The following is a 20,514-nucleotide window of genomic DNA, read 5'->3' as shown; positions in this document are numbered from 1 at the left end:
TAACTCCCAATATTCTCTTATCTTTCAAATTATCGATCACCTGTGTTCTTAATATTCCTCGCTTCCCTTCCATCTTTCCTTCTATGGCGGTGTGAAGAAGACAATTTCTTCGCAAGATTGTCCAATCCAATTGACCTTTCTAAGAAGGATGGTAGTTAAAAGTGTCCTTTTCTTCTATCCGTTTCTTCGTTTGTTCCTCTCTGTCCATTGTATCTTCTCCATCTTCCTCCAACACCACATTTCGAAGCTCCCTAAATGTTTCTTCTCTAACTTCCGTAATGTCCAAATCTGAACCATACAGTCCAATGCTCCATATATAGTACTTGACCAACTTCTGAAGTCCAATATTGAGCCTGCTAGTTACGAGTGTTATATATATATATATATATATATGCTTCTTTAGCTATGGCAATTCTTGACCTGATCTCTTTGGTGCAGTAAGCGTCCCTCGTCAAAATACTTCCCAGATACTTGAAGTTATCGACCTCTTCCAAGTTCTCTTTGTTCTACTCTGATCCGTAAGGGATATTCATGACTTTCGACTTTTCGATGTTAATTTCCATTCCATACAGTTTTCCAGTGTCATTATCTGTAGTCCTCCTTCGATTTTAGCTTTATAACCGTATCATCTGGATACCTGATCTTGTTAATGATCTGCCCTCCAATCTTGAAAGCTCAAATTCCCATTAATGCTCCCCTCATTAAACATTCACTGTAAATGTTGAATAATTGGGGCGACAAACTACATCCTTGTCTGACTCCTCTTCCAATCTCCACATTACTGGTTTCTCCTTCATTCAAGTAACTTTACTCGTTCTCCTATGTACAGGTTTTGAATGAGTCGTCGATCTCTCCAGTTGACTAATTTCTTTAAGTATTTTCAGAAGTTTCGTCCAACTGACTCGGCTGAAAGCTTTTCGCCAGTCGATGAAGAACAAACAACTCTTCCGTTACTTCAAGAAATTCTTTCTGATATAATTCTCCTCAATCCAATAGCATCTCTGGTGCTTTTTCCTTTCCGAAATTCAAACTGATCCTCTAACATATCATCTATCTTACTTTCCAGCCGCCTGTTCAGAATGCGCGTTCCAGTGTGGGGAATCAGGTTCTGTGATCGCTACACTTCTTTGCTTGCTTTTTCTTGGGCAATGCAATCATTGTAGCACCAAGAAAATCCATTTTCCACTCATGTAGATCTTGTTAAGTGAAGTCAGTACTTTCATTGCGTTGTCTTCTAACCCCTTGAGCAAATATACTGATATGCCGTCGTTTCCAATGGCCCTTCTTCGCATGTCTTTGCCTGTACTACGTCACTTTTCAATATACTGGGTCCTTTTTGATCACCATCCACCTCTTCTGCTTCGATCGCAATATCTTTGGGACGGTTCCTCTGATCATACAGATCTTTTATGTATTCCTCCCAAATTCTAAGGATTCCTTGATGGTCAGTGACCACATGACCTTGTTATCTTCGATTCCAAACGTTCGTATACTTCTGTTAGCTTTTCCTCCTAATTCTTGTGCTTTCTGGTACATCAGATCATATCTGCCGCGCCGTTGAAGTTCCATTATTTCTTCACATATTTGCTTCATGTACTTTTCTTTGGCTTTGTCCGTTTCTAGGACAGGAATTAGGTTTCTAGGCTTACGGAACCTATGGCCATGTCAGCACGTCACGTATGAGGGATAACATATCTCGACAATCACACTACCAGGAGGAATTGGGGAAGAAAGGAAGCGGTTGGACCATCATGTGAGGTACCATCCCAGCCTATGCCTGTGAGAATGAGGAAACCTAGAAAAATATTGCAAGAAATGGCCTGAAAAGATTTTACACAATCTCGACCGAGTGTTCACACTGGGAATCGAACCCATGACTGCTCGCATTTGAAAAGAATTAACTCAAATGCTACAGAATTTGTATTTCGTAAATAGTGGATCTCCAAATGCACAGACACTTTTAATAACCAGTTATGCGAGCCTTAGAAATTTTAACACCCGATGCGAACCGACTGAATGGCATCACTAGGTATTGCACGAACGAAGATTACAAGTGTACGAAATAGCTGACATGGGCTTATCAGAGAAAAGTACGGTATATTCTACATGAAAAATTAAATCTCAGCTTTGTGTAAAATGGGTGCCGCATTTGTTGAAAACTAACACTAACCGAAAAACAAGTCTGTTGGACCAATTGGATGGAAAAATACGGAGAAGGCCTGAATTCCAAAAGAAAAATCAGCAAAATGCATCTTCCCATAAAACTATTTTGGGAAAACATATGAACTAGAGTACGAGTTGTTTGAACCATTCTTGGCACCAGCTAATACTACATCCTAACAAATTTGTGGCTGGAAAAGAGTTACATCTAATGGAAAGGTCATGACAGTCTTAAATGGGCATCTTGCGGACTTTCGAAAATCGCACTTTGCAGCGGAATCTTTTCACTGGAAAACATTGGATAAAGTGCATTGACCTAAAAACGACCTAAGTAAAAAGTAAGTGCTTAAGAACATTTTAATGTTGGTCAAGAATTTTTCACCTTGTCCAAGTAGTTACAGATTTCATTCTTTCGTGAAAGTTCATTCAATCTATTGATTTTATTAACTATGTTATTATCTTACTTATTTTAGTTACAAAATCAATGAAGCATTTCTGTACACTTCTAAGTACTATGAGATCAGTGGTTCTAGTCATTTTCAATCAAAACATTTTCAGAAACACGGACCAAGAACCAATTCATCATATCTCATTCATGTACATCACTGATTTCAAGTTTTTACTTAACAAAATTAAAACTCTCTTAAGAAGAAAGAAAAAATAAATTGGCACCTAACTTCAGTACTTTCCCATTATTCACTAAAACTGGCTTATGTGCATGTTTCAAGCCACTGACATTACAAAACAATACTACTTTAAAACCTGTACGTCAATGATTATGAAACTGTCCCCATTAACATATTTTGCAAGATGGCACTATATTTCTGACTTGCGTAGCTATCCTTTTACAAGTTCTTCAATGCATTAAAACTGATCAAAAAGTCAGCCTTTCGTTGAATGAGTAATGATATTCTACTTTTTTCTTATGTACACACTATTCTCTTTTGTCGCGAGTAGTTTTACAAACGTTCTATTGGTTAAGTGAAAAATAATTATCCAAGTCTAATAAAACCTTACATACATATAATTCTAAAGCATATCTTATCCAAAGTAAAATAAAATTTTGGTTACACCATGTTGAACTGAAAAATGTTCGCTGTATTTTACTAACATTTAATGGAAATTTACCTTAAATCACTCAGTCTTGCCTAAGAGGCTCGTAAACAAAGCCCAATGAATTTGCATTTTATTTCAATTATTTAGTATAGTATTTGGAATTAAGTTATGTTGATAAACTGTGTACATGGTCTTGCACAGAGATGGAGTCGGTATCAATAAAGTTTCCACTGTTACGTTAGTAAATGTTTCAACATTGCGTAATTACAGTGTCAACTTGATTTACCAAATAACTGTTTATACAGCTTTTGAAAGTATGTGTGTATTTCGTTCAAATGGATAAACCGGAAAACCGTGCCGTCATAAGTTTTAAATGGTTTATCACCAAAGGAAATTCATCCAACTTGGCGAAGGTTTAAAAAGGAACCCGCTTTTTCATTTTCGACAGTTAAGTAATGGACGGTTGAATTTAAACGTGGTAGTATATCTCTTGAAAACGATAAATGTGAAGGATGCCCCAAAAGTAGAACCATAGATACGAACATCGAGGCGATTAACGGTGTATGAATACCTGACGCCACAAACACATCTCAGAAGATAGTACGGTACATTCTACACGAAAAATTAAACAATTTCATTTGTTAGAAAGGTTGTAACTAACGTTTTCTGAAATGCAGGATTCTTATTTGTTCGCAAAGGGTAAAACTGGCAAATACTACGTAAGATGGATCACCTGGATGCAAAAATACATAAGTTGTGAATTCGAAAAGGAAGAAAAAAACTACTCAGGAAAAGGCACTGCACACAAACCTACTTACGCAATGGAGAAACTTAGGGGCTAGAAGTACGAATAGTTAGAACGTACACGCTATTCATAATTTTTGGCACCCTTTTATTTCCACCTATTCCCATACCAACAAATTTGTTACTGACAAAAATAAAAATAATAAAGAAAATAAAAATAAAAAGTAACGATTCCAAAGCAAATATTACGACAGCCTTAGATGGGTATTTTGCAGAACTTCCAGAATCGCACTTCTAGGGTGGAATTTCTTCACTGAAAAAACGTTGGATAAAAATGCACTGACCTAAATGGAGACTATCTAAAAATTAAGTGCATTTTAGAATTATTATTATTTTTCAGCGTTACTTTGTTCAAGTAGTTACAGTTTTCATTCTTTTACTAAAGTTCATTTAATCTATTGATTTTTTCAACTTAAATGTATCTTCGTATTAATCTAGTTGCAAAATCAAATCAACGAAATATTTCTGTTCAACGCACTGTGAGATCAGAGGTTCTAGTCAAATCAACACATTTTCAGAAACACGGACCAAGAACCAACTCATCATCTCTCACTCTCGTGTACTTCATTAAGTTTTATTTAAAATTAGAACTGTTTTAAGAAAGAATACTCCGACGTATGAAAAGCAGATCCCTCAACTAAAAACAAACTGAATTCAATTTCGGTATTTTCTTATTACCTAAAATTGTTTTGTGTACGCAGATTTCAAGCCACTGACCTATTACGAAACGACAGTATTTTAAAGACTGGACGTCAATGAATACAGAACTTAGATAATAGTATTTCTTTGGATTTTTTTAAAACCATAGTAACATTTATTATTTGATACAATATAACAAAAGTCTGCTATATAAGCTTGAGGAATGTAGCTATTTAGGTAACAAAATATACTGTCCAAAACTGAAAACTTTCGAAGTGAATGCCACAAGGTACGGTCCTAGGGCCAATTACATTTTAATTATATGAAAATGGTTGATTCTTCGTCTAGTAGCAATTGCGAGAGTTTGGTGAGAGAAGAGTGATTACAAAAGGAAGATTTCGTCCAAAGCTTTTCCCGGGGGAAGAGTTCCTAGCATCGCTGCTACGTTCCCTCTTTGCACAGCCATACTTACTCTTTGTATAAGATAGGATGAAGCTCGGGTGTCGTCTGCGTTAAAAGTTATGCGATATCCAACTTCATTAATGAAGTTTAGACCTTCCTGACCTCAGGAGCCACAAGTTTCAACGACTATGGTGACGAAATGGTATTTGTCCAAGAGGTTGTTATATTTTAGTCTCTTTTCACACTCTCTGCGAGTTACAACCCTCCCAGCTTTTGTGGAAGATGAAGGAAGATTAGAGGGGGCTAGGATATCGGTACAAGTGAAATCCCATATTAAAGCCTTCCCTCGTTTACAAGGCACCAAAGACATTCCGTCAGGTCTCTTGCCATTAGAGCGACTACACCCCATTTGCTCTCTCACGGAAGGCGTTCCAAAGGAGATGAGGGCTCTCATAATGAATTTCTTTGGAAGGTAGAACAACAGTTCCGATCTATGAGCTATCTAAAAGTTCATTTACCCTATTTAATTTTCCAACTCAAACATTATTACATTTATTCTAGTTAGAAAACAACATGAACGAAATATTTCTGTACATGCCAAGCTGCTAGGAAGATGGTGATTCAAATCAACACACATTTTCAGAACCAGAGACCAGAAGCAATTCACATTTAATTTTCAATTTTCCTCTGAACCCTCTTAAGTTTAGTCAGAAATTAGAATTCTTTCAAGGACGATTTTTCTTACATGCGAACAGCACGCATCTCCATCAAATAATTTCATTTACTATGAAACATTCCTACAAACGGTAAGGAAATGCTATTCAATTATTCCTCCAGAAGTTTCAAAACTACCGAAGTGGAAAGAGACATTAGGCAACACTACAGTAAAGATGAACAAACTCCATGGCTCTGGATAAGTAGAGTAACAAATAAAACAGTTCTGACCAGAGCAGAATGAAATATATTAAAAACTATACTTACAATGTGTTACAGTTTCAAGGACCTAACGTCCTCTTCATCAGAGTGTTTGTGTCTGATGAAGAGGACGTTAGGTCCTTGAAACTAGCACATTGTAAGTATAGTTTTTAATATATTTCATTCTGCTCTGGTCAGAACTGTGTTTTATTTGTTACAGTAAAGATCTTTTCTGCATATTCAATCTGTTGCGATCGCTATTCATAGATTTTTTTGTTATGCAATACTAAATAATGATTTGTTACTCAATCGAAGTTTGTTAAACTTAGGGTAATTTTAGGTCCTCCTTTCTTTTTGACGTACTTTAATAACAAACGCATGATTGTTATATAAATGCTTCACATTGAACAATAGAATTGCACAAATTTAGTCATTTCTGTAAATAAACGTTAATTATCTTGAACAAGAAAGTCTTGTATCCGAACTATATATACATTTTATCGCAATTCATTATATATTTCAATTAATTTCTCGAAACAACTAACTTCATTTCTGTTGCAGCGAAGTCTGAGAAGCATATAAACCCTACAACAAGCTACTTAAAATGTATACAATTCAACATTTATCAAGAATAGTGATTTCAGTGTTTAGAAAGTGGGTAGTTATCTAAAACAAAATTATTTGCAGCATGTATCTAACTTCCTAACGTGCATTCTTAAATCTTCAGGATTAATTTGCCTATTATTTGAAGGGTTTTAAAATGTTGGAACAAACTTACCTCACACTATTAAATATCTCAACAGCGTGAAACGCCTTTGTTACGTTAATTTAGCACTTTTCAGGTAACACCACATTATACAATGATAAAGCGGTGTGGACGTTAAGTGCATAATCAGGGAATTCGAATACTACTACGTAACTCAACACAAAAATACAATATAGACGTGGTTAGCAAAATAATACGACCAACTGGATTTGGAAACAAATCAGATTTCTGGGTTGGCGACCGCAGCACCGGACTGATAGTGCTGATGTGTTAGGGCAAACTTCATACTACGTGAGGAGCAAAAGAGAACGGTAGTGTACAGTGATAGCGTAACTGAGCAGACTGTGATAGCGTAACGAACTGACACTTAATTCCGAAAAGGGTAAATTATTAGCGCTCGGTTATGTGGTGCAAGCGTAATGAAAGCGGCAAGTGTGTTGGGTGTGTAGCCAGGGGCAATATACAAGGTTATCACGGCCTACAAAATTCACAACAAAACCACATTAGAAGAGGAACAGTGGTAGGAAGAAAATCCTCAGTGACACGTCCCGCCGAGCATTAAAGCGGATTGTAAATCACAATTGTTTTGTGACTGCGGTGCAAGTGACAGAAGAACTCAAGTAGCACGCCCCACAGCCTTTGTCGACAATCAGCTCGCTGCGAGTTACATAACAGACATGAGGACTCGAGTAGCACGAATGACACCGATGATATGATATGGGAACATCACTTTAGCACAACGTCAATGGTGCCGCGAACATGCAACATAAACCGCTGATGATTTGAAATGAATGATATTGCTGGAAGAGTCATCAATTACCTTATTTCAAACCCGGGCCATGTTTGTGTATAGCAGACTCCTAAAGAATGTATAATCGGCAGTGTCTCCGCCTAACCGTGGAACACAGCGACAGTCTCAATATCCTGGTTTTCAGTAGATTAGGTGCTGCCACTTAAATAGTGATTTATCGCACTTGCGTCACTGTCCGTCATTATATCACCACTTTAAAGGACCATGTGTGCATCAAATATTCCAGATATGTTTCCGGACAATGACGCCGTATTCTAAAATGATAATGCCCATTCACATAGTTGAAGCTGTTGAACTGTGATTTGAGGAAATTCGACATCTACTCCTGGTCCAACCAATCCCTGAAACTGGTCTATTTTTGAGACACGAATCCAAAGCAATTTCTTTTTATTCTTTCACACGGAACTGAATGATGCACTGCATGCGAAATGGTGTAAATCCACATGGAACCATTCACATCTGACCATTCCACGTCGCATCAGAGCTGTTCTGAAGGCGAAAAATAATCCAGTTTCATATTAATCTGGTAAACAGCACTTTTTTCGGGTGTTTATTATTTTGATAACTATCTGTGTGTGTATACATATACAGGGTGTAACTTAATGCAACAAAACGTCGGGAGGTGATTCCTGATACCGAGATGATTAAAAAAAAAAAAAAAAAGTCCTATAAACAAATAACATATTGGCAGAGTTAGCGAGGGCTAAAAGCGTGGGAACAGTAAGTTCGAAGCGCTAGAGAAACGATTCGTCGCGTACATCACAGGAGTGTTCAAAGTGTCTACCATGGACAGTAATGCATGCATGACAACGCTGGACCATAAACTGGCGAATCCGTTCGAAGATACTTGGGTCATGGCGAACAATTTCACAGGCGTTAGGGATACGCTGTTCCCAGTCGCTGACATCAATGACAGAAGTAGCATACACCACTTTTAATGTCCCAACAGGTAATAATCCAGTGGATTCAGGTCCGGAGACCGGTCAGGACAGTGTACTGGACCGCCACCAGCCGATCTAATGTCTTGGGAAGAAGTTGTTCAACCACCAGCGGACATTCACGCCAAGTACGCGCGAGCCTCATCAAGCATGTACCACATGCTGCGACGAATCACTACGGGAATATTTTCCAGTAATTCGGGCACGAAGGTAAAATACTATGCTCCATTCAGTCTTTGCAGTAGCATGTATGGACCGATCAATTGATAATGGACAAGACCACACCATACAGTAAGTCAAAATTTGTGTTGAGTGATAACAGTACCATGGGATATGCAACTGAACACGCGTGTGTTGTGCATGCTAACGATACAATCCCTTCCAGTTCCAGTCAGTGAACAGTACTGGTATCTGAAACGACATGATGAAAGTGGTCTGTTGAATGAGCCACTGGCAGAATGCTTCACATGGTTGGAAATCAGCTTGTACCCTTTGCAGGTGGTATGGATACAAGGCATTTTCATGTAACGCACCTCAGTAATTTGACTAACATGCATTTCACGGCTAAGATTCCTTGTATCCGTACCTGGCTTATTGTCCAGCTTCTAACACGTTAATCCATAACGGGTGTTCGCACATGACGAGTCGACCAGCATTCACATGGGCATGCCGTACAGTCCCTGTTTCTCACACACGCGGATAAATTGGCGCAAACATCCTGTATTATGGTTGGCATTGTTAGGAAAATTCTCCTGACAGTCGTACTGCTTCATGCCCATTGCCATCTGCACGATTGTGTATGAATAGCATGTGGGTCTGTTCACGGTTTGAATAACGTACCATATTTTAGTCGAGCATTACCACTTGTCCTATCCAACACTCGCAGCACAACGACCGCACTCCTGTACTGTAGCGTCCTGAACGCAAGCGCCACCTGTGTGTAAACCGAGCAACTACGTATTGAACACCAGCTTTACCTCTAAAATTTCTACATCGTCGTCTCTAAGCTTATTGGTTTTCGATATCTAGTGCTTCGAACTTACTGTTCCCATTCTTTCGGTCCTCGCTAATTCCGTTAATAAACTCAATATGCTATGTGTTGATAGGAACTCTTTTTGCTCATCTCAGTGTCAATCACCTGCCGACGTTTAATCAAGCTACACCCTGTAAACACACATCGTGCGTTCCGAGTACATAGTACGTACAGATTGGCACACGAGTGCCATTTTATTATACCCCGGCCGCTGAACGATGATTTCTGACAGCTTTGCACAAGGCCACGGCGAGCGAGCAGAAGACAGCAGGTCAACCAACCTTAGGCTCAGAACCTATCGCGTCTCCATGGTAACCACTGCACATTGCCAAACTTTCACTTACCTCCTCTCACCCTCAACAAAGGAGCAGACGATTCTTCCCCTGCGCGCGAAGTACATGGCAACACCGCACTCCTCAGTCGTCCTCGCGAGCTGAGCTGTCAGAAATCATCGTTCGCCGGCCAGGGTATAGTGAGTTTTGCTTTTATATGCTATAGAATTTGTTTTATATATTTTCATTGTACTGAACACTAACACAGTAGTAATCTTTTAGAAACATCATAAAAACCTTGGGGGAGGTATGGAAAATTGACCTATTAACCTTCTCCTCCTACTACATGGTAGTGAAACAGATACTTTCTCCGAAATCCGGTGTTGCCAAGAAATTCTAGCTAGCTGACAATTCTCGACCAGAGGAGTGCGTATTCCTCTGTCACTTGAGAAAGGTTTTGGCGAAAAAGAAATAAAGTAGCTTAGAAACTCCGAATGGTTTGCGTTGTTTTGTTATTTGACACTGAGTGGAAAAATCTTCCTTCTTCCTTTGGAGAGGAACAAAATTCGAATTGGACGGCAGCTCTCTACGAAAATAGGGGGTGAGCAAAAGCTGATCATCTCTGTCACATGAATAAGGAATGGAATGTCTTAAATATTTTGGCGAAGAAAAAAGTAGTCTGGAAACTCCGAGTGCTTGATGCTGCTTTGTTATTCGACATTTTCAACCTGCTTTCAACAGAATATTTCATTTTCCATTGAGAAGGAATGATCTATATATGCAGGCAAGTTGGTCAGTGTTTGTTTATTTCCCCCTTCTCTATATAGAAAGAAAGAACCCACATGTGTAAGCCATTAATCACAGTGTAATGGGGACCAAAGCTATGGCAACGTCGTTGAACATAAGTTAAGTTACAATGTTACTAGTAAGAAGATATGATTGTTCGGACAGTTCCGATTACCACCCACTAAGGTTTTTAAGACTCTGCCAGTTCTATATAGAATTAATCCTTACTGGTTGGTCATTGTTCCTAATTATGAAATGTCCAATATATCCACGCCTTTCAACATCTTCCAAACGAAACCTTGTGTTTTATTACTAGTTTCCGACGCAAGTATTCATATTTAAATCTTTCGACCACTTTGTAAAAGAGATGAAAATGACTGAAAATAGTCTTTGAACAGATTCCGAATTTAGGATCAATCATTGGCGTAGATGGATTTAGCAATCACGCGAAATGATTTCATGTTTAGTGTCTAATGAACACAAGCAGGTAAATCACTATTTTTACTTAGACGGAACCATTAGTTTTAAAATACAGAATTGTAGATTGTGCTGTCAGCAAAATAAGCGCAAACGCCTGCTACACCACATGCTACTTCTGCGATAAACAATAGAACTTAGATTTTCCAATAAACCACAACATTCAGTATTACAACTTGCTGAATAGTGGCATTTCATGAATATACCTCTACTAGTCATACTAAAAAAAATAATCATGTACTAAAAATAAATCAAAACTAGAAGGAACAGTTTTAAAAAATCTCCTGAGGCAAAATATTAGGCAAATTGATTTATACAATATGTACAGATATTTGAAGAAATTTCGTGTTACCACAATTTAAAAGCACCTTTCGTCTATTAATAAACGTAACTGGATGAAATGTCATAATGTGCGTTTGTGTTGTGAGCACCGTCAACGGAAAAGGGGACAACTCACTATTCTATATTTAACCGTTACCAGTCACAGCGTAAGAATCCGTTAAGTCAACCATAAAAGTATCGACAGGCCATTTGAAGAATGTTACATCTGAATAATAAAAGCATTACAAATCGATGCTTAAAAAACAGAACTCTTACGCAGGTATTACAAACAAACTGATTAAAACAATACTGATCACCACATTGACAGTTAATATCAGCACTTGCCTGGATGCCTGACAGTTTTCCCCTTGGTCTAATGGCTTGCGCGTGCGCTTTCCGTGCACGTGATTCCCAGTGGGAAAGTACAAAAAGTATGATTTTATTATCACCCGTTTTGCTGTAGCCCAAAGGGCATAACATGGGGCATTAAAAAACTGAATGCCTGGAAATTGTAATTTGGATAATAGACCTATTTTCACTGAAAACGCACACACTCTTAGATATATTATTACTAGTTTAGATTATATGTTAGTTCTGTTACTAACCTGATCTTGTCCATAAATAATCAATGGTCCTAGCCTTTGAATGCGACGTCGGTTACGCATTTTTCCTTTTCCAGCACGGAATCTACGGGACTTGTACACCTATAAAAATTTAAAAATAATAATAATAAAAAAATAAAAAAAAATTAAAGACCATGCAGTACAATATCAGAGTTTCAAATCAATACAGGTTTTCAGAAGCAGACCAAATAACACATATGTCATTTTAGCAACTTTATCAACACAAAATTTCAAACAAGAATTTTCTATCATACACACACACAGGTAGAAAAGAAAATCTGAACATCGGAGTAGCAGTTCTTATGCGTCCAAGTGAGCGCTATATTGGATTGCATTGCAATATGGCGTCGTGCACCTATGAGATTTTTTTTACTACTCTATCCTTCCGCATCTGATTAAGTGTTGAACGAAAGGTCTTATAATGTACTTTTATTTAGTGTTGTGTCACAATTTCTTCACTGTTCTTTGCACATAATTCATACAAGATGAAAGCAATGGGAACACTCACATACTACAAATCGTAATATTTATTGAGTTAGCATTGAAAATTCGTGCATTACGATTACGCAGGGTTAGTACTATGTTGGGTAGTGGTGAGAAGTACGTGAGGTGATGTAGAAAAGATTTGAATGTGCAATTACCAGACGTTTATGATACAACATGAGAGACTTAAGCAATTGAACTAACATTAGGAACAACCTATTTCTACACAAACCGACAAGAGCTGCTAATCAGGATGCAATTTCGAAACTGATATTCGACGCCAACGTGATTTAAACAAACAAACAAACAAAAAAACTGTCGAAATGAACATAGTCTGCAGATCTCTGAAAGAAGGAAGTAATAAAGTTCAATGATTTATCTTTCTTCTAGTTTCTAACAACAGACTTGGTTTATGTATAGTGGAAGCCCAAAGAGGCGCACATACTTCTGACTTCCTGCTTCGCACCGTTCAACACCGCAGTAATTGTCCTGGTGTGAACTGTAATTCCACGGTATTCTCTTCCTTTACTTTCCTTAAAATATGGATTACTGCCGATGATTATGGGGACATTTTAGGTGACCGGGTGCATCCTATGGTACAGTCAGTCTTGCAAGAAGATATGCAGGCTTCACAGCTATCTTTTTTGATACTTCTTTCCCCTCTATCATGAAGCTTTCAGAAAAAGCATAGTTCACTTTCTTGGTATCTGTGATATTTCTACTTTTTTTTCCCCCCCCCTCTCTCACGTAATCTATTCCCGCTTCCAGAATTTTCTGTTTCAATAACGAAAGAATTATCAGTTCGGTATTATGGAAAATCGCACTGGTCACTGACACACGCATTTCACAGCTGCGCCAGGCGTTGGATACTGATCGAAATGAAGTATCGATGATATACCTTGAATCTACCCGAAACTGCAGCCTTGAGTTTATTATCGTTGTGGAAAAGATTGCTCTTCAGATACTTCTTAAGCGGTATGAACACATGAAAGCCACAAGGTGAACAATCTGGACTGTAGAGCCAATGGTTCAGGATCTCCAGCCTCCTACACGATCCTTGCAACGTGAGAGCATATGCAATCATGCAGAATGACACAGTATGACACGCCGGGACGCTTTATCGTAATAAATACAAATGCATTGTACAATATCTACATGCAGCGCAGGGTTCTGAAAATTCAGGAATTGCAGCCACTTCTGATGAAAAAATGCCGCTAGAATCACTACCCGAAGATTGCGGTTTTCAATTTCTTGGGTTTTGGCAGGTCAGGATACTACAATTTCATGGTGATGGTTAGTTGGTTCGAAACGCGAAAACACCCACCACCATACACCGTAGGAAGTAATCACTTTCTTCCATGTACGGCACAGATATTACAGACAACCTTGAGCTATTCTCTATGAGCCCCTATCATATGAGGAATGATAGGGATTCATAGATGATAGGGACAATATGCATTTTCTACCATGGCAATGGACTCCACAGCAGCGATCACATGCAGTTAAATATATATGCCTCCGAACAGTGAATCGCATAAAGGGAAGTTGGTTGGACTAAGATTTAGCGTCCCTCTCAATATAGGCTGTACGAGATGGATCTACAGCTTAACGTGGGATCTGAACTACATGAGATTCTAGTGAAAATCAAACGGAAGTAGGCGAACCATATAGACACGAGGGAACTCTGAAACAGAGGGAGAGAGGACAATATATACTGGCCGTGTCCAAAAGATACAAGTGCACATTTGAAGTACGCTTATTTCCGGAACTGACGTCACCTAGTGTGCGTCAAAAGGTCCAAGTTCACAAGTCTGCGAGTGCATAGTGTGCAGTGTGCGAGGATGTACACTATGTTAGTATACTTGTGTGCTTAACATAGCGATATCTAATAAAATAACCTATTAAAATTTTAAAAGCCATATTTTTAATATTTTTGTTGAGGTGAATTTATTTGTGAGCTGATCTAATAATAATTTACTTGATGAATATACAATTTAATGATATTAGAAGTGAAATATAAAAATGTTACACAAATAACAAATTATTTACGTTGTTCTCACAAGTAAACCTTACGTTTGGGTGAATCGAGTTGCTGACTGAGACACATATGAAAAAGTAGTACTAAATGTGGTCAGTATTTAAGTGAAGTTTTAGGTGCGAAGCTCCAGGGGTTTAGGAGATACAGCTACCAGAACATCACATGGAAGTACAGAATAGTCTTCATACAGTTGGAGGTAAAAGCTCTGTAAGACCTCTTGTAACGACAAAAGATGAATAACAAATATATGGGTACATATTAGGACTAGGGGGAAGTCATATAGTAAGGGTATACCTGACGGCGGCCATCTTGAAATCCGCCATTTTGAATTAAGGTTAAGTTTTTAAAATAGGAATAGGGTCATGTGATACATGATTTAAGGCGCAAATTTAATCAGACGAACAATGGTGACGTTAATTTTGATTTACGCACAATTGGTAAAAAGTTACAGGGAAATTAAATATTGTTGCTGCATATGTATTAGTCCTTTACCCCACCTTGTAAATTTTGTGTTAATGATAATAATTAAATAAAAAGCAGATGGATAAATATTAGGTCTATGGTAAGAGTTGCCTTGATGGCGGCCATGTTCAAATCCGCCATTTTGAATCAGACAAAAGTTTTAAACAAAACGCATAACAGTGACACCTTATTAATAGCAAATTTTACCATAACTCCAACGGTATAACCATTTTTGCTTTATCATTAACCAGCACAAAATTAAATGGATCGCTCCTTACGACTACTGCTTTGACGGAATTGTTAACGACAAATGTGTTAAGTGTAACTGGATTGCCTTTGTCAGGTGTGCTCACTGTGAGCAGAGCATTTGTGCAAGTCATGCACTCTTTTCTGAACTACATATTGATTGTACTAATTGAGGACTTTTCTGGAAGAAAGACCCAAGTTCAATTATGACTCAATTCCACTTTGGTCATTTTTCCTTAAATTAGCAACTTGTTTATGCGATAACAAGTGCTGGTTAATGATAAAGCAAAAATGGTTATACCGTTGGATTTATGGTAAAAATTGCTATTAATAAGGTGTCACTGTTATACGTTTTGTTTAAAACTTTTGTCTGATTCAAAATGGCGGATTTGAACATGGTCGCCATCAAGGCAACTCTTACCATAGACCTAATATTTATCCATCTGCTTTTTATTTAATTATTATCATTAACACAAAATTTACAAGGTGGGGTAAAGGACTAATACATATGCAGCAACAATATTTAATTTCCCTGTAACTTTTTACCAATTGCGCGTAAATCAAAATTAACGTCACCATTGTTCTTCTGATTAAATTTGCGCCTTAAATCATGTATCACATGACCCTATTCCTATTTTAAAAACTTAACCTTAATTCAAAATGGCGGATTTCAAGATGGCCGCCGTCAGGTATACCCTTACTATATGACTTTCCCCTAGTCCTAATATGTACCCATATATTTGTTATTCATCTTTTGTCGTTACAAGAGGTCTTACAGAGTTTTTACCTCCAACTGTATGAAGACTATTCTGTACTTCCATGTGATGTTCTGGTAGCTGTATCTCCTAAACCCCTGGAGCTTCGCACCTAAAACTTCACTGAAATACTGACCACATTTAGTACTACTTTCTCATATGTGTCTCAGTCAGCAACTCGATTCACCCAAACGTAAGGTTTACTTGTCAGCATGCAAAGGGAAAGCAACCAAATAGTTCCTTTATTAATGATATAAAGTATTTGTATTTAAACATTACATGGTTTATGTAGCTTAATTGAGATAATTAGACTATCGGTAATAGAGCTATTTGCACGTAAATAAAAAATATCAGTTCCGTATGAATTAAAATTTTATGCTCTAGTATAGAATAATGATTACCTAGATTATTCATTTCTCTACAGCTACAGTTACAGCTGCAGCTGGAAATGTTAATTCTTAGGTAGATGGGCCTAATTTTCTAGTTTTGATTTTAAACAAATTCCATTCAAAGCTACCATATTTCCTTGCACTTGTGAGAGACTAATATGCCAATTATCGTACATTTTGCATTTTTGACAACTGCCCAAAAGTGAAATACATATAAAAATTTCTTTCCATACATTTATCAAAGATTTCACAAGTTCCTCTTCGTAAGTTTTTACTTTGGCCATTTGATTCATTTTTTCGGTTCCTCGATTCAGTGATTTGATCTTTCGGTACCGGTTTTGAAAGCTTGCCCGTTAGCCCATACATATAGGTTAGTAGCTAGGTTGGTTCGTGTATGTACCAAAGTTTAATATTTAATTCACAAAGTATTGCCGAGCGAGCGTTAGCGAGTGAAGGCGGGTTAGAGCCCCGGTGGGAACGTTGTTTTCTGTCTTCGATACGAATCGGTTCATTAAACGATTCATTGAATGAAATGGCCAAAGTAAAAGCTAGCCTTCCTCTTAATTCATATAATCCCATTACTGTGCCCACTATGAAACGATTATGAACAAATAATTACTTCCGTATAGTTGAACAATGAGAGCGATTACATAAGACATACTGTCCAATCAGTATACCTGTAACTGGAGCAATACAGTAGAACTACGAACCTATGTGTCATATTCCGTACAAGAAGCATTTATACCCAATATGAACTCTCTCCCAAAGTAGTTTTGAGCCATATTATTGCAAATAGCGCTTCCCTCAGTACTTTCGGTGTCCTAACGCTCTTGCAAATTGCCTACTTTCGCTTGCAATAAAATTCCTAAACATAGTGTCATCAGCACCCTAACCACCAGTGCTACTGTTCTTCCGGGAATTAATAAATAGAACATCGCCAATATATATAGGTATTGCATTTGCGCTCCGCTCTTGTTAATCTACGCGTGAAAGATCCGAAGTGACAAATGTTTGCAGGTACGGCAAAGCTGAACCTAATGGCGTACATGAAAGAAACTCTTAAGTCATTTTATGGTTACCCCATATTGTCAATCTGTACGATATATTTATATTTAATATGACTGGAATATCATTCATCCAAAAAAAAAAAAAAAAAAAAAAATTATTTTTTCTAGTATGCGAAATTCTTCCTTCTGTTATCAATGTTCCATGTTCCACCACTATGAGGCGTTGGAATCAAGTACGGATCAAAAGCTAATTTGACGAAGTGTACGCTATTTACTGTGCACTCCGTTTGTAGACTTCGAGTGTGCATCCTCGAAGTGTGCACTATGTACTTTTGGACACGGCCACTATCTGTTGGTCTCTCTTACTTCCGAAGAAATTTCTAGGCAACTAACAAAGAATGACTGATGTAAAAAGTAGATATATCCTGAAACATAAGGGTTTGCTGGTTACTGGAGTTTAATGAGGACGTCAATAACGAGGCTTTTTGTCCCTATCACGATATATTTGATGGTATAGCTGTAATTATCTATGGAATAACTCAGTTTTCAACAATTTAATACAGAATAAATAACTGTTAACAAAATTACTGAAGTATATTTATATAATACTTCAGACTGAAAACACAAAAAAAAGAACAATATCACAGAATTTCTCAAACCATTTTCAAATGGGGGATCACTTATTATTCATAACTATGTTCTATAGACCAACCTACTCTTGTCTCCTTCGAAAGCAATATACGGTGAGAAAGTGAAAGACGCTTGCTTATGTAATTTCCAAACTCAGATTCTCAACTACTGTACGTGATATGCAAATGCAGTTCACCTGAATTTTATTCTCGACTTTCTGAACTATTGTTCATTTTAAGAGAACCAGAATGACAAACCTCAACCACAACAGTTTCAAAAACGCTGCTCTATTATAAATGCAACGAATTAGTTGCTACTGACCATTTCGATTGTGATGGATCATTCTCTATTTCTATCAATTTATTTCACATGCAGATTCTGGTTTCAGACCTAATCAGTTAACTAATACTATAAAACATCCTATAGCAATATTTTGTAAAATTGTGTGTATTCGGGAATCTTGTGTCTAGCAATGGCATATAGAACTTACTCAACGAACTGAAGCAGTACAAGACAATGAATAAAGTAACTATCTGGTAAGGAATTTCTGATTATTCGTGCATATATAGATCTGCTCTGAAACCAACATCAACAATGGACTTTTCAATTTTTACAAACCCATTCTTGAGAGTTGTTGCCCTGGATATTTATCAAAAGCGCAAAATTAAAAACTGCTGTATTACTTGTTACTCCCCAACTTCTTCGCTCTGAGGAAGTCATCGTTGAATTTTTATTACAAGCCTTTCTATATAAAGAAAAACTTGGTTGCTTCTTTCTACCGAATTATTGTTAATTTTATCTTAAAAACCACTATAATTTTCACTACTTTTCATTCATAAACACGTACAAACACTTGGGTTTACGTACCAAATTTACAGTTAGTAGATATCACACTTAAAATTACATTATTTTCTATGTACACACCTATTTCGACTTGTTAACTTTTAGTAACAACATTAATTTTGTTCCAGTTACCTGAACTGCAAAGAGAAGATAACGGACCTTATTTCGCCGTATAAAAACATCTGTGTATATCATTTATTTTTAAATGTTATATTTACTAACAATAAATTCGGTATGTAAAAGAAGTGTTTTTAGGTGTTTATGTAAGTCTGAAATGAGAAACTTATTTTAAGACAAGTGTATTTTAAGGAACAAAATTAATTAGAAAGAGGATCATTTATTTTTTTCAATCAGATAGGACGACTTAAAAAATCTCGAAGTGAAAATGTAAGGGAGTAATAAGTAATACACCACTAACTGTTTTATTCGGATATAGCTGATTTTTATTATCTTCCATGGCAACAACTTTCACTATGATTATGCAAAAACCGAATTCAACTTACGAAAAAACTTGTACTCCTGCATGTGACGACTTCCTACTCTTATTTGGGTGACACTCAGGTAACTGACTTTCCATCCAAGACAATGTACAGTATAGTGACGTAATGAAAAGTTGCATTAATAGTACTAAAGTTCATTCAACGAACCTTCTGATCCTGATGTAAATATTACAGAATGGTATTATTCCGCCAGTCATCGGATGATTGGCTATCATTCAGCGCTTCTTTCGAGAAGCACGTGCTTGTACCCTGTCAATGTTTTACATATTCCTCAGCCATACTGTAAACTGTGACTTGCGCGTATGGTGGGTCAAAGCCACTTTCTACGCATGCGTATTCTCTTTTATTGCTTTAATTCAATTTAGTTCTTAGACACAGTGTTGTTTCTGTTATTTAACTGTAATTGCATTTCTGATAATGAGCCTTATAAGCAACAAAAACATTGAAAAACAGCTTATTTGACAATGGACTATTTTCTTCTGCCGCATGGATGCCCCAAGGCTCTTTAACCAATAACGTGAAACAATTACCACGTGTGTTTGTTTACATGAGGTATTGAACGTTTTTTGGATAAACTATAGTAGCAACATTTGTACCTTGCATACGGCAAAATTGATAGCGTTACAAAATATGTATTTAACAACATATGCCAAAGACAAAGGGATGATGCGGCGGAGTTCCATGAACAAGTTTCATTATCTAGAGAGTACACTTAACACAAACTCAAAAAATAACATTTCTAAAGCCATCTATTTATCAGTTACTATTATTATCAGCCTACCTTCTGTATATCAGACCATGCCTTGATTCGACGAAGAAATATGACAGCCTGCTTTGTCTTATTGTATTCTTGGACCTTGTCAGAAACAACCAAAGGAAGTTCTGGAATATCTTGGATTATATGACCTATAATGAAAGAATGTTGAAAAATTAACGAAATTTCAATTTACCTTTGATATTCTTCAAAATGTTACATGCAAGTACGTATTATTGAAACCATGTGATCTCTTGATACTTACAAAACGCTACCGATTAGAATGACATCGATTTCAATTCCTCAATTCGGAATAGTGAGACTGTTAAAACTGGTGAGTAGAACTTAGCAATAAGAAATCTTATAAAACGACTACTTTAGATAAAATCATTTTGTAGGTACTA

At 37.1% G+C, this 20,514-nt stretch overlaps 1 protein-coding gene and 2 non-coding genes across 3 annotated transcripts in view; all 3 read right to left on the bottom strand.

Annotated features, from left to right (window-relative positions):
* RpL4 (ribosomal protein L4) overlaps positions 1–20,514 on the bottom strand; it is a 55,808-nt gene that overhangs the window by 14,408 nt on the left and 20,886 nt on the right. The window contains exons 4-5 of the mRNA XM_081735951.1: positions 20,138–20,262; positions 11,986–12,084 (exon numbers count right to left, since the gene is read on the bottom strand). Of these exons, the coding sequence (XP_081592077.1) occupies positions 11,986–12,084; positions 20,138–20,262 (224 nt within the window). The remainder of the gene's footprint in view (positions 1–11,985; positions 12,085–20,137; positions 20,263–20,514) is intronic.
* On the bottom strand, positions 2,677–2,751 carry LOC145669339 (small nucleolar RNA SNORD18). The gene has a single exon (XR_014128198.1). It is a non-coding gene; the product is annotated as a small nucleolar RNA SNORD18 (small nucleolar RNA).
* On the bottom strand, positions 4,502–4,571 carry LOC145669338 (small nucleolar RNA SNORD18). Its single transcript, XR_014128197.1, has one exon. It is a non-coding gene; the product is annotated as a small nucleolar RNA SNORD18 (small nucleolar RNA).

The sequence above is a fragment of the Thermobia domestica genome, chromosome 13, assembly GCF_964235325.1.
Source record: "Thermobia domestica chromosome 13, izTheDome1.hap1.1, whole genome shotgun sequence".
Lineage (NCBI taxonomy): Eukaryota > Metazoa > Arthropoda > Insecta > Zygentoma > Lepismatidae > Thermobia > Thermobia domestica.
Note: the sequence above shows the minus strand (reverse complement) of the source record. Positions and strands in the feature narration are given on the sequence as shown.